We start from the raw sequence: 14,595 nt of genomic DNA on the forward strand, positions 1-14,595 counted from the left end.
TTAGGAAGTCTATTAGTTTTCCTTCAACTGTTAAGGTGACCATGGGCTCCTGGGAGCTGGCGGAAATGGAGCCCTGGCCCTTTTGCTGTCCCCTTTTCCCTTTGGGAGGAGGTTTCTGGGCAGTGGCAGCAATCAGAATTTTGGCAACTTCCTTCGCCCTGCCAACCTCCGGATCATCCCTATTGACATACATCTTCTGAGCTATCTCTAATAGCTTGCTTCTATTCTCTCCCTCGAACCACTCAAACTTTTGAAGCTTTTTCCTAATATCTGAAGTGGCCTGAGTCACAAAGGCTATATTTACTTGTCTCCTGTTCTCTTCTGCCTCAGGATCTAGAGGGGTATATACTCTATAAGCCCCTATGAGTTTCTCTAGAAAGGCTGTTGGGAATTCCTCTCTTCCCTGGATGACTTCACTTACTTTACTAAAGTTGGTTGACTTTCTAGCTGCTGCCTTGAGCCCTCTCAACAGAGCCCGGCGATACTGGAGGAGCACGTCCCTTCCCCCAGCGGTATTAGGGTCCCAGGTAGGAGGTTGAGATGGGAGAACATCTTCTATTTCCCTTATTCCCTCCTAAGTTTCCCTTTCTTCTCCTAATACTGCCTTAGCTGCTTCTCTCATTATTCTGTCCCTTTCTTCAGAAGTGAAGAGGGTTTGTAAAATCTGCTGATAATCATCCCATGTGGGCCGATGGGTCCTAAAAATGGTCTCAAGGAGAGATATTAGTCCTTGAGGTTTCTCAGAAAATGGGGAATTCTGATGTTTCTAATTGTATAAATCACTAGTGGAAAAAGGCACATAGATGAGGCAAGGAGGTGCCCGTGGGCCAGCATCTGGTGCCAGCGGTGCCTCTTGGAGGAGGAGACAAAATGGCTGCTCTCCCGGAGGAGGAGGTAAAATGGCTGCCCTCCCGGAGGAGGAGGTAAAATGGCTGCCCTCCCGGAGGAGGAGGCAAAATGGCTGTATCTACCTACACATCTATATACAGGTATTGGTCTGGGTGGGGAGCCCTATAGACCATGGCTCTGACAGCAAACAAAATTGGAAGGTCAAAAGTGCCCTCTGTGGGCTGTCCTACATTAAATGCAGGCTATTCCAGCTGGCTCAAGGTTGGGAGGAAACCTGGACTTGGCTGTGGACCTCCGTACCCCTGAACCCTCTTCTGAAAATCAGAAAAATTCTTCAACAGGCACTCAAGTGGGGATCCCGGCACAGACTCCTGTTGTTCCATCCTAGATGACTCAGGAATAATGAGAAAGGGTAGGATACAGGCAACACACACTATTAACACAAGGAATACACTTGTCTCTCTCACACTCAACTCAGTCATTTGAGCTCAGACAAAACGCAGTGCAGCGCAAAACAGATTCCCAATGTGACCGGTCACTCCCAAAGTTAACAAATCCAAATATCCAAATTTCAGAGAGCGGCATCCCACTTCTGAAAGCCCTGGGTAGGTTACCAGCAGCGTCCCACCTACTACCTCAGGTTTATATGCTCCAGAGCCCAAAACCAAACCAAATGAGGATCCTCCGTGAATACTTACTCAGCTCGAGCTGTCCTTCTGGTCTCCAACCCAAAACTTCGCCAAGGGAGAATCCCGGGCGAGCCCCCAAAATGTAGCATCCACCGGGTATGAGAACAAATGTTGGAGACTTTCAGGAGTTAAGATGTTACTTTATTGGCCAGTTTAACCTGTGCAGGGGAAAACTCCCGAGATGTCCGGAGACACCTTGCCCACAAGGAGCTGCAAATGGGAGCCGTGCCTGGAGCTTACAGCCAAGCCCTTATATATCCTAAGTGAGCAAGCATAGACAGAAGCAGATGTGGCAGTTTAGCTATTGGCTAGGGAGGTCACACGCAGCATAGCAACAGGAGCCGGTTTTAGCTTAGTGGCGAATTTCAAACCTAAACTTCTGATAAGGGTCTCTGACCTTCTTTGTTCCCAGCCTCACAGGAGCCATATCAGCACTTACTGTTCCTGCAATAGTTACACTCTTTGGCAGCTCCAGTACTCCCTGAATCTAACGTTTGGCTGGATCTGGAGCTGGGGAGGCAGGAAGAGGTGCTGGCTGAAGAGCCGTTGTTGGAGGAGGGAGAACGTGAGGTCCCACAGGGTGGAGAGAGGCAGCGACCTGTGGAATATGAAGAGCTGATGCAGCGGGAGTTGTTTGTTGCTGAGCAGGGTGTCCTGGAGGAGGAGGAATTTACCCAGCTGCTGGAGGCTGGAGGGGATTTGGAGGCAGAGGCAGAGGCTGATGTGAAGCGTTCAGAGGAGAAGCCAGTGGCTGAGGAGCAGGCAGAGCCAGGAAATAGTGGGCAGAGCACCTGGTCCCCACTAAAGGTTCTAGAGGTCCTTCAGTTAGAGATGGAGCCCGTGAATGAGAAAGCTCGCAGGGCCTTCTCTCAGCTCAAGCACAGGACCTGTCAGAGGAAAAAGCCGTATCTGCAACTCCGAAGCAAGTATATTCAGCACATCCGTGGATTCTGGTCCACAGTTGTATCCTTCATGGTATAATGGAGAGACCACAGTGTGGCTGGGCTAGTTCCCGGGGGAAAAAGATCAGCACAGCCATAAAAGGAGAAAGGAAAACCAACAAACCAACCGCCTTCAAAACCAAACTCAGAAAGCATACACATGAAAGAAACCAGACAGGCTTACTGGGAAGGAGCTCAGTTTAAAGATCCTCGTGTGGTCCAAACATTGGGGACACACTTGGTCCACAGGAAACACTAAATCCCAACACCAGGTTTCCATAAGCAGACACACATGTAATTCAGCGGTGGTTCACTGCACACGGGTATATGTTGTGCAGGCGTGTCCTGGACTGAAGTTGCAGGAGAGGATTTGTGAGGGACCCAATCTTGCACACCGAGAAAGTCCTGATTGGGTGATGTGCAGAATTATGCAAATCGTTTCCATTATCACACACTCGGAGCAGGGGGATATTAGCATCTGCCTGGAAACAGAGCCTGCCTGTGTAAGGGCAGACACCTGGGGACACAGGGGCCTCCAGGACATTATTGCATCTGTGGAGAAGGCATGAGAGGTGGCAGTTGTGGCCAGGCCTTGCCAGGCTGTTCTCCAGACCCGCTCCCTATTCTCGCCATCTGATCTCCAGCACACAGCCTTCAGGCTCCTTGACATGAAACAGTTTGTCCACCACCCGATGTTATCAGCCATGATCTCTGAGGAAGACCAAGACGTGCTCAGTCACATGACAGACGTGAAGGTGAGCCTGGGGAGGGAGAGAAGTTTCCGAAATGAGCGATCCCTGAAGACAGAAAACCGCGGGTGTCCTGGACAGAGATTTGACCTTACTCATCTGCTTTTTCCTGCAGGTGGAGGAAGTCAGTGATTGGTGCAAGATTATGCTGTTCTTTTGCAGGAACCCTTACTTCTACAATAATGTGATTGTGAAGGAGTACCTCGTTACCATCAGCGGTAATAGATGGTTCCCCGCGTGGGTGGTGGAAAGTGGTGAGTTCATAAAAGTGACAAGTCCCCTTCTCACCTTTTGTCCTCCTGCAGGATACAAGGCCCTTCACAGCACACCTGTGGAGTGGAAAGAGCATTATGCACGAGAGGTCTGCTTCCTCAGGCACCACAACAGCGATCTAAACTTCTTCCACTGTCTGCCTGACCACAACTTGCCAGGATCTGGCTGGATTGCTGAGGTGGGGCTTCAGTGGCAAGGCCAGGGAAGACCTTGGTGTGTTGCACGGCCGCATGGGATTGCAGTCAGACCCCTGGCTCTCCTGACCTTCCCTGTGTCCTTCACCAGATAATCAGTAAGGACCTGTGGCCCAATCCGCTGAGGTACTACCAGACGACCACTGCACTAGGACAGGGATCGGAGAGGAGGAGAGAAGAGGAGACCCCGGGCGGGTTCACAGCAGTGTGTTGCCAGGTAGCTGGCATGTTTCTATCTCACTGAATTTGGGGAACGCCACATGTGGCACCATGACTCAAGGGTTTCAGGTTTACGCAGTGAGTCTGGACAACGGTTGTGCAAATTAGGTGGTGGCTAGGGCACCTTTAGGAAGTTGAAGGTGTCAGCGTGTCCAAAGTCATTCACCATGAAAGCTCACTCACTGAGTCCTAGGGTCTGAACTCCCAACTTGCACACATCACGTTCTCAGGGCTGTCCGTCACGCTGTCATTATTGACGGGCATAATGTTCTTCCTTGCACCCTGTGCACAAAGGTCCCGGCACCATCGTGATGTGAAGGCTAACCCTGCGTGCCTTTGCTATCCTCTCTGGAGCATCACTGTCGTGTTTGAGGTTTTTATGGACCTCCATTGCTTTCCACGGCCATCCTGAGAACAGTGGTCAGGAGAAAAAGTTTTGGAGGCAATTAAAGAGTTGTCAGGTGTACCAGTGAAACTGGATTCTTCCTAGAGGATCTGCAAGTTGATAGTAAAGACAACATAATAATCCCTTTCAAGGAAGATTTAACAGTGAGTGTGCTGTGTTCAGGCCTAGCTGTCAGAGGATACCATGAATATTAGGGATCATCCTTCTTTACATGCACTTCAGTAGCAGTGCTTGTAAGCACTTTGCTCAGATAAAATGGTGTTCTCAGGCAACCATCTTCCTCCTACCCAGGCAACAAGTGAAGGCTGTAGCAGTGCTGAAGCATTCCAAAAAAGGCATGTTGAAGATTCCAGAACAAGAAGAAAAGAGAAATAAAGCAAATCAACTGTTTGGGTGTGCGTGTTTTGTGTGTATGTGTTTGGGGCAAGTCTTTGAGAGATTTCCTGTTGGCTACCCGGGAATTCCCTGACCCTGGGTACTTGATCCTATAGGCTAGAAGACAGGGGTATGTTAAAACCTGGATCACAGGAGAAGATGTCTTCCTTGTTAGCCGTTTGCAGCTACTGTAACAGCAGAATCCTGGGTAGAAGCATGAAGGTACATTTTTACGGCTGGACCAAATGTCCTTCATTCCCTCGGTGGAGAGAAAGACTGTGAGGGCTGGGGTTTAGATCCACATGGAGGAAGGCAGTGGAGACTGACTTTGTAGTGGCAGTGGGATAGGAGCTGAGACTCATTGGAACATGGTAATGATAACGACCCGCATTGTACGTATGTCCTTGGTGGAGGCATAAAAGCCAGGGACATGTTATAAAACCAGAGTCCTCCCTAACACTTTCACACAACAAATACACACACTCATTATCACAGCGAGGGTATGTAGAGCTGCTCTTCTCAGACCATGGACCTGACTTTTTTTTTTTGGAAAGACTTAAGGATTTTGCCACCAGACCTCTAATCGGAGAATGCGCAAATGGTAAAAAACATACTGGCATTACAACCATCTGATAAATACTCCAATGGAAGTGTTCCAGTCTCCAGAGATGCTGTTTGGCAGCGTACCACAAACAGCAGCAGCTGTTCTTTCCTCGGGATTCTCAATCTGCCAGGCATCAAATCTAAAGATAGACACAGGCCCCGGTCTATTGGTTCAGGAGTAGAAAGTCGGCTGGCGTGTGGTAATCCAGTTTGATTTGGGGTTAGGAAGCACAGGAGACATGTCTGTTAGGTTCTGGAGTCCTACCTTCAATTCTCTCAGTCTCACACCCACCTCCTCTCTCTCAGCCATTCTGAAATACTTGCAAGGTGTGATTGGAGTGACTTGTCCCTGAGGCATGACTATGTCTCCATGACATCGCTGTAGGCACTGAAAAACCTCAGCTGCTGATGCACAGCAGCGGCCACTGATTGGCAAATCATCGTCCTGTAGGGTGCTTGCTGGGTGGATTTTAGTCAGGGATCATGCGGGAGTCTGTTTCTCTGTAATTCTGCCCCTAAGGGATGGGAAAGAAAATGAGACTCACAACATGTATTAGGAATTTCCCTAGAAATTGGACAGGAATTAGAAGGATGCTTCACCAGTGATTGGCTGTCTGGAGGAACACATCTTTGTGGTCAATGGGAGGATACCACATCCCTCATGGTACACAGAGTTTTCAGGCCATCTCCTACAAGATACCTCCTCTGTCCCAGGTACAATGGCACTGGCACACAGGATACAGAGTAGGTCACACATTTTGCCCTTAAAATACAGCACACATTTTAGCAGCCAAAAAGTGTTTACTTCAGCATAGCAAATAGTTGTTCTTTGGGATAAGCAGGTTTTGGCTGATCAAAGAGAATAAAACAGACAAACAAAAGCACGAAGAAGGCAGGAATTTTAATTTTGGGGAAAACTGGGGTAAGTGTAGGGGTGTGGCTCCTTAGTGTGAACCAGTTTAAAGAAAAGCAGCATTTGGGGAGTTGATGGTATATAATGCTCCGTGTTGCTTGTGCATGAAATGCATCTAGGAGGCTCAGTTCATGCATTCTTGTTTGGATCTGAAATTGAAGACTCTCTGTCACCATGTCAGTCAGGTCTTTCTGTGCCTAGGAGCCATCACGGTCTTATCCTGGGTGTCATGTCCCCGTTAAGGGGAAATTGTGCTGAGAGGCAATGTAACACAGTGGAGTAGGTATAGTATTTCCCTCTGTGGTACAGCTCAGTCTATGAGAAACTGAGAGAAGAGGAAGCGGGTACTCTTCCAGTTGTTCTGTCCTTTAACCGTTTGACTGGATCAGGATATTCCAACTCTGTTGTCCTCTACATAGAAATTCAAATTTGTATCTTCAGAATTGCTTATGGGACTTCTGTAGCCTGTATGTGATTTGTTGTCTTCAGAGAATGTCATTTGTGGTGGTAAAATAAATAAACAAAAAAACAAAAAATAAATACATAAATAAAAGAAGAGGAAGAAGAAGGAGAGAATAGATCTGTGTGCGTATATAGACAGAAAGGGGTGGGGGGAGCAAGCTACTGCTGAGCCTAGCACATGGGCACCCCAGCTTGGATAGTGGCTGCATGGGTGTGTTGCCCACAGAATCCCTAGTCAGTAGAGGACCTTGTTTATACTTGACTGTATTCTGTCTGCTGCCACTACTCTCTGGAAGTCTGATTCTGCGAATGATCCACAGACTAACAGCTCAGACAGGCAACGCTCCAGGGTTCTGCAGACAGGCAGTGCACTCCCCCTTCTGTTTACCTGTGACTCATTGCCCTACCCGGGAGGCAAGAGCTGCAGGTCCCGCTTATCCACCGCCATCTGGCAGACTGGGTGGGCCGCAGCCTCTTTTTGGGTTTCTTTGATGTGGACACATATTCTTTCATTTGGTAGTTATTCTTGAGCCCCTTCTCCTGTTGAATCGACTGCCAGCTGAATTGGTGCTAAGACCTGAGCTGCAAGGACCTCATGCAGACCTGTGTCTGCTGGGTTCTGCACCTCGGGCCATTCACCACAGGAGTGACTCGAAGGGAATGTGGACCGGCCTGAGCTAGGGAAGGAATTGGCCACCCAGGGAGACTCATAGAGGGACTGAGTTCATGTCCTGGAAAGGGCGGTTGTGGTAGGAAGGGATGGGTCTGAGTGGGTGAAAGGCAGCAAGAGCACCCCAGGCAGCACGGAAGGAAAAGTGTGGTCATTTCTATCGGAGGTCGCACAATGTGTCTACATTGTGTCCTCTAATTCTGGTGTTTAGTATTGTTCAGACAGGACTCCTCATGGATATAAAGGAGCCAGTGCCTCAGCTGCTGGCTCTCGGGATTGCAAAGTATTAGCAGCAGCTTGCATGTTTAAAGAGAGAGGATTCCTCTGATGCTTCTCTATCTCACTGGCCGTACAGAGGTGAGCAGACTGTTGGAAAGCAGAGCGTAAAATGCAATAAAATAATGACTGGAAAGGTAGAGCAAACACTGGAATATTGCAGAAGAATATCAGTCTGTTTCAGATAAATCCACCCAAGAAGACAAAGAAAATGCACAGGCAGGTTGCAGTGAATCAATCTCGGTGATGGTAATGTAGGATTTTGTTTCTTTGTTTTGTTCTGTAGCCTCTTCCTACGTTTTTCTGTAGATTGAAACCAGTGGAAGGCCCTGCCCAGTTGGCTCAGTGGTAGAGCGTCAGCCTAGTGTGCAGGAGTCCTGGGTTCAATTTCCAGCCAGGGCACACAGGAGAAGCGCCTATCTGCTTCTCCACTCCTCCCTCTCTCCTTCCTCTCTGTCTCTCTCTTCCCCTCCACCCGCCAATGCTCCCCTGGAGCAAAGATGGCCCGAGAACTGAGGATGGCTCTGTGGTCTCTGCCACAGGTGCTAGAATGGCTCTGGATGCAACACAGTGATGCCCCAGAGGTGCAGAGCATCGCCCTCTGGTGGGCATGCCGGGTGGATCCCGGTTGGGCACATGCGGGAGTCTGACTGCCTCCCCATTTCCAGCTTCAGAAAAATGCAAAACAAACAAACAAAAAAAGATACTAGTGGAAGAAAAGGGTGTCAGGTGGCAAGGATGCTTGCTGATTGCCCAGAGAGGATGGAACCAGAGATCTGACAAAGGGCCTCTCTGGTGCACATCTTTTCTAAGTGGGTTCTCCACAGACACCTGCTATCTGGTGTGTGAGGCCAGTTGGGCAGTGACCTAAAAAACTGCATCGGCATGTCTGTCCCTGGCACCCTACCCACCGACAATGGTGTCACAGCCTCGTGAATTCAGACCATAACTGGTGTTCCTGGAACCTTTGGCAATTGACTAAAAAGTAGAGGCCACCACAACACAAGCAGACATTGAAGAACTGCAGATTTGGGGGTTTCTGTGTGCAGCGCAAGACATCTCCTAGAGTGTGAGTGTCAGTACTAGCTCCTACTTCATCTAATCATGTCTGCCATCGGCTGTGAGACGAAGGGAAATCGACTTCACATCTCTGAACCTCAGATCCCTTCTATTAGCTCTGAGGTTCATGACAGCATTTTTTCATGAAGAAGTTACCGGGAAGATTTCAAACTTAGGAAACATCTAACTGTGTCCTTCATGGAGCAGGCACACAATTCACTGCCGCAACCACAGAAATGGTGTTCATGTTGGTGATGCTCACTGAATCCTTATCCAGAATGACTATCGCGGGGTGGGGATCAGAAAGTTGGAAGTGGGAGGCAGCGCTCTTTGTTTCTAGTCTGCACTCAGAGCGGCCCTGCATGGATCTTTAGGATCCCGGGTCGCCTCTGGGTCATATTGTTTTCACTTTTTCAGAAACTGCAGAAAACACAGACAGGATTTCAGCTATCTGTACACCGTGGACACCGCGGTCCAGCCCGCAGCTTCCCCACATCCCTAAAGGCTCTAGTACTGGAGAAAGGGCTGGCCATCTGACAGCTTGCTGGTGTCGCTACATGTCATTGGCATTCCATTAACACTGGAGTATTTCCATGAAACACCCAATACTTTTCCCTACTGGCATCATTCCCTCCAACTCCTCAGGCTTCCTTTACTTCAAGGTTCCACTGCCTGGAATCACTGTCTCTGTGCAAACAGAACCGAGATGCTGGGTTTCAAGGGAGGAGGATGGATACCCAGCATTTTAGGGAGGTGACTTCCAAAAGTTATAACATAGTCAACCCTGTCAAAGGAACAACTGCTCAAACACTCCTTTTAGGACACTGTTTCAGTGTATACCGAGTGCTCAGCACTATGTTAACACACAGGAAAGGCACATGGTCTGCACTACACAGCTGACATGACCTCCTCTCTTAGACATCCCTGCTCAGTCATCTCTTAAAACAATCACGCAGCCACTCACCACAGACTTGCCACACTCCAGTCAGAAGCAGCCCTAGCCAGTGCTTAAGTGTGTGGAGAGTCAGGCTTCCAACCACCACATGGCCTGCTAGTGCTGCACAATTCGGGCAATGTGCTATGTTGTTGGTTGCCTCACGTGAGGCATTCCATGCTTTGGTTGTCAGGAATAATCCAGAAATGGACTTGAGAAGGATATGAGCTCTATGTGTGGAATCAAAAATAGAAGAACTTTTCTGGACAAAATGAGAGCCTCTGACCGAAATAAAGCAAAGCAAAAGAAAACAGAAAAGAAATGAACAAACAGACAGACATGAAAAAGCCAGGTGGCTTTTTTCATGACACAGGGCCTAGAGGAGGCTAACAGGGAAGCACAAGTTCACAACAGAAAGTGTGTTGTCTCAGGCCTGAGTGTCACTGGAGCAGTGTGAGCTGGGAAGCCTTGGTTGTCACAGCAAAATGTTGGCATTAGAAGCACATGCAAATAGACAGCAGTTACAGAATGGGAGCCATGGGTGTCCCAGCAGGTCATGGCTGTGTGAAACCTGCAGTGTCACAGTGGAATGTGTACACCAGAGAGCCCACTGGCCTCAGTGGTGTATGGGCCAAAGTCATGGGGATCCCTCCCGCTTTGGGACAGCAGAAGTCATGTGGAGCAAGTCGAGTGTAGGAAGACAGGGGCCTACAGTTTTGAAGTCTAGTCAGGTTTTTGAGAGCCCTTATGGGGTCCCTCGGAAGGTGAGCAGTGAAAAACTTTTTGGTCCCACTGGCTTGTGGACATGGGAAACCTGAGAATCCCTGTGCAGGGAGGGCTGACTGCTTGGTCAGAGCTGAAGGAGGGCAGAGCTCACATTAAGAAATCACGGGGCAGAAGGGCAGGGGCGATCTTGTAGTTTACACTGGATGGTGGAAAGTAAAACACTGGGTGTTATGGTGAAGTGTCGGTTGTGTCAGACCGGGAGATCTCAGTGTAGTGTGGAGTACGTAACGCTGAGGCTGGACAGCAGTCCTTGGGCACTGGCAGACACGATGGATGACAGTGCTGTGAGGATGCCTGGGGTATCAGCATGTGCTTCCTGCAGTGATGGCCTGGAAGAAACAATGGAGTGTGTACAATGCAGTCATCGGGGCCTCTCTCCTCTGCAGCAGTGCCGGGTGGGGTGATCACTGTGTATGTAGGCAGCAGTGGTCACCAAAGTTCAAGTGGCATGCTTCATTATTCCGTGTATTGGAATGCAAAAGTAAGAGAGCGCTTAATTTGTTTGCACTTCTGTCCAAAGAGAGAAGCCAATGGTGCCATTCTCCTTGCACACACAGTGCTTTATGTTTAACTCTGCAGTTCAATCACAGCATGAAATAGTACTTTTGCAAAACCTTTTCCTTTAGAGATATTCTACACAGACACAGTCCATTGACACAGCGATGTCCTAGTTTTATTACATTAAAAGTAGGCTAGAGGATGTCACCTTAAATAATTCCATTTCTTCATCTGATTTCAAAATTCATGGAGAAACACTTCAGACACCCTGGCGACAACAGTAAATCTTTTCCATTTATTAAGAACAACAGAAATAACAGGAATAAAACATTTGAATTTTCTCTTTCCCAGAAAATTCAGTAGAGAACTCCATGTTATGTTCAATGTCTGTTTCAAAACACTGTTTCAGATGGGCTTTCACCACCACCCCACTGATGAAGTCCTGTTACTTGAACAACTCCATGGTTCACGAGAGGCAGGGTCCACCCCCTTGCATAGATGGTGACAACCCTCAGTCTCGTTGGCCACCAAGCTCATGACCACTTAACAGGTATCCTGTAGGCAGCTCTGCTAGTTTCCACGAAGGCCATCATAGCCATCCTGTGTGCTCCTGCGATAATCAACACAATGACTGCTTCCACGGTAAATCCGAAGGGGACCTTGTGCTGGCAAAGTTCTCTGTGAGCTTCCTGTAAAGTCGGTGACCAAAGGACACAACGTGAACCACATCACAAAGCTAATGCACTTCATGAAATTATTATACCATTATCACCTTAGAGTACATCTCAAGGAAGAGCACACTAGTTGGAAAAGACACACGTGTTCTGCCTGTGCTGACAAGAGGTCAGTTATGCTGAGGCCCTCAAGGCATTTTCCGCATATTTAAGCCACATTTTCAGTATTTTCTAGCTTAATAATGGATCCTATAGTAAATATGCAGGCCCATTTTCTAAGAAGGACTGAGATTCTGACCTTCATATAATCCCTGTGCTCTCTACCACAAAATATTCCCTGTAATGGACAGCATTAAATATTTTTTGTAATACGGAGGAAAAATCAGACTGCCTACAGTCTTCAAAGCGATCATCATTTTAAAGGAGATGTAAAGAAAATATCCATAGCCCGACAAACTCATCCAAGTCTCACAACACAAGCACCCTTCCCTCTGCTGTCAGAATAGAGCAGCAGTTCTCAACCTGTGGGTTGCGACCCTGGCGGGGATCGAACGACCAAAACACAGGGGTCGCCGAAAGCCATCAGAAAATACATATTTATTATACTATACATTATTAAATAAAATATGTATTTCTGATGGATTTAGCCGACCCCTGTGTTTTGATCCCCGCCGGGGTCGCGACCCACGGGTTGAGAACTGCTGGAATAGAGTGAAAAACAATGTGGATGATTAGATCCCTCTCTGGATTTAAGAATCATGCTTTGCCTCTCAGCATAACTCTCATATGTGTCTCTATAGCAGCTTGACTAGGATAGTCTGAACAAAGTCTAGGATGACCTCCGCTACCGCCACACAGTTCCTCACTTAAACCTGAAATGAAACAGTCTGAGACATGCGCAAGTTATGCAGTGTAATGAGGTATTCAATAAAAGATGAAATGTTCTTTGATGCTGTGCTTTCTATAGGAATGCTCATCCTGAGAATGGCTATCACTGCAGTAGACATAACCTCTATGCAGTGCGCCTCAACCCATTTTGTCTTCGGATGTTGGATCATCTCTGCCTGTACAACTTCATAAGGCAAAAATAGTTGAAACCATGACGTTCTAACACCCTGACACTCTGACGACAAACATTTTAAGTGGACAATCTGACAGATATTTCTGCCATGAACAAATCTGAAAACTCCAAAGCTAGTGTCAGGATGCTCAGTAAAACCAGTCTTTAGAAAATTATAAACCAAAATGAAAGGAGATACCACCGAATAGCCAGGTAGTTTATTTTATTAAAAACAGAAAATTTAGGGGCTGATGAGGATGTACACAAACAAAATTCTCTACATTGCTCTGAGTAAAATCAAACAGCAGCTGCTGTAAAATAAACGAAAGACTGCTTTACAAGATATACTCAGAAAGGCAATATGACCCAGAAATTTATCTTGAAACGATATACTGAAATAACTGGAATCAGCTTCTGAACTTCTTGTCCTGAGTACTGAGAACATTGCCATTCTGGAAGTAACAGTAAGAAAAATTGGGAACAAACTGAGTTCACTGCACCTACAATGCAATACTAAATCTTCCAAAGAGCTGTGATGGCCTGATGCTTGCTACATGCATGATCTTTGAGACTGTTCTGCTAATGCAGACAGGACAGATACTGATAGGGTTTCAGAGGGAGCCTCGACCTCCTTCTCCTTAAACTTGACAAAGGGAGTCTGACAAACTAATATTCCAGGTCACTACCCCTGCGGCATCTGGGTGACATACCTGGGTGTGATAGGTCCCCTAGCTTACTTAGGGTTAATCGTACATAAGTGGCTGATAGCTACATTTGTCCTTAACAACCACCAGCCCCCAACCTCGCATCCTCTACTTAAGCCTACCTGGTAAAGGAACTGGTTCCAGACCTCTGCCATAGGAGTCAGCCCACAGGAGACCCCCTAATAAACTTTTCGGAACCTGAACTCGGGTGTCTTCCTGCAGCCCACCTTACAGATACAATTAGTTGATACTTCCACAGAAGGTATAGCAGTTGAGACAAAAAACAACTGAGGTTTGAGAAGGGCTAGGGCAGGGAGAAAATCACTGTGACTGCTTCAGGGGCAGAGCATTTTCTTTTAAATTTATAAAAGTGTTTTGCAACTAGAGAGATGTGGTGGTAACAAATCAGGTTGAATAGCTTCTAAGACTGGTGATTGTTAATTCAAATGTTAATTTTAGTATATAAGGACTTCTCCTCAACTACTAAAACACGAAGTATTGGGTTGGGGAATAAGTTCGTAGCATTTTTACCGAAGAATTTTATTTAAACAAAAAACAATAATTATATCAATAAGTTAATCAATTATATATTCGCCATTGCTGTTTACAAACTCTTCCCACCTCTCAACCAATTTGTTGATGCCGTTCCGCCAAAAATCGCCTGTTCTGGTGTCAAAGAAGTTGTTGAGCCAGTTTTTAAGGACGTCTTTGTTATCGAAGGTAATGCCCTTCATATGGTTTGACAGGGAGTGGAAAAGATGGTAATCATTCAGTGCAAGGTCCGGAGAATAATGCGGATGCTGAAGGACCTCCCATTCGAGCTCTTGGAGTGCGGCTTTGATGACTTGTGCAACATGGGGCCTAGCGTTGTCGTGAAGGAGTATGGTTTGACCATGTCGATCAGGTATTTTCAGTCGAATAGCCTCATTCACGCAGTGTAGCTGGACAATGTAGAGCTCCTTGTTGACCGTGGCATTCTTTTCGAGCATTTCCCAGTTCTTCATCGAATTCAGAAGGCCTTCCACTGTGGCACGTGTCATCGACATCAAAGTCGCCATTTTTGAACTTTGCAAACCATTTCCATGCTGTAGACTCGCCTATGACACCTTCTCCATATACGTCGCAAATGTCCCGGGCTGCTTCGGCAGCTTTTTGACCTCGATGAAAAGCAAAGAAGAGCAGGTGTCGAAAATGTTGATTTTCGCCTCCTGGGTATTCCATTTCTAAGCCTCAAAACTAATAAAAAATTAAACAACTCAAA

At 47.2% G+C, this 14,595-nt stretch overlaps 1 protein-coding gene across 1 annotated transcript; it reads left to right on the forward strand.

Annotated features, from left to right (window-relative positions):
• The first annotated feature begins 2,156 nt into the window (after positions 1–2,156).
• On the forward strand, positions 2,157–3,939 carry LOC136318372 (testis-specific Y-encoded protein 2-like). Its single transcript, XM_066250707.1, has 5 exons — positions 2,157–2,513; positions 3,124–3,234; positions 3,344–3,446; positions 3,534–3,679; positions 3,787–3,939. The coding sequence occupies exons 1-5, from the start codon at positions 2,157–2,159 to the stop codon at positions 3,937–3,939; spliced, it is 870 nt and encodes a 289-aa protein (XP_066106804.1).
• The last annotated feature ends 10,656 nt before the right edge of the window (positions 3,940–14,595 follow it).

This window comes from Saccopteryx bilineata, unplaced genomic scaffold (genome assembly GCF_036850765.1).
Source record: "Saccopteryx bilineata isolate mSacBil1 unplaced genomic scaffold, mSacBil1_pri_phased_curated manual_scaffold_85, whole genome shotgun sequence".
NCBI classification, from domain to species: domain Eukaryota; kingdom Metazoa; phylum Chordata; class Mammalia; order Chiroptera; family Emballonuridae; genus Saccopteryx; species Saccopteryx bilineata.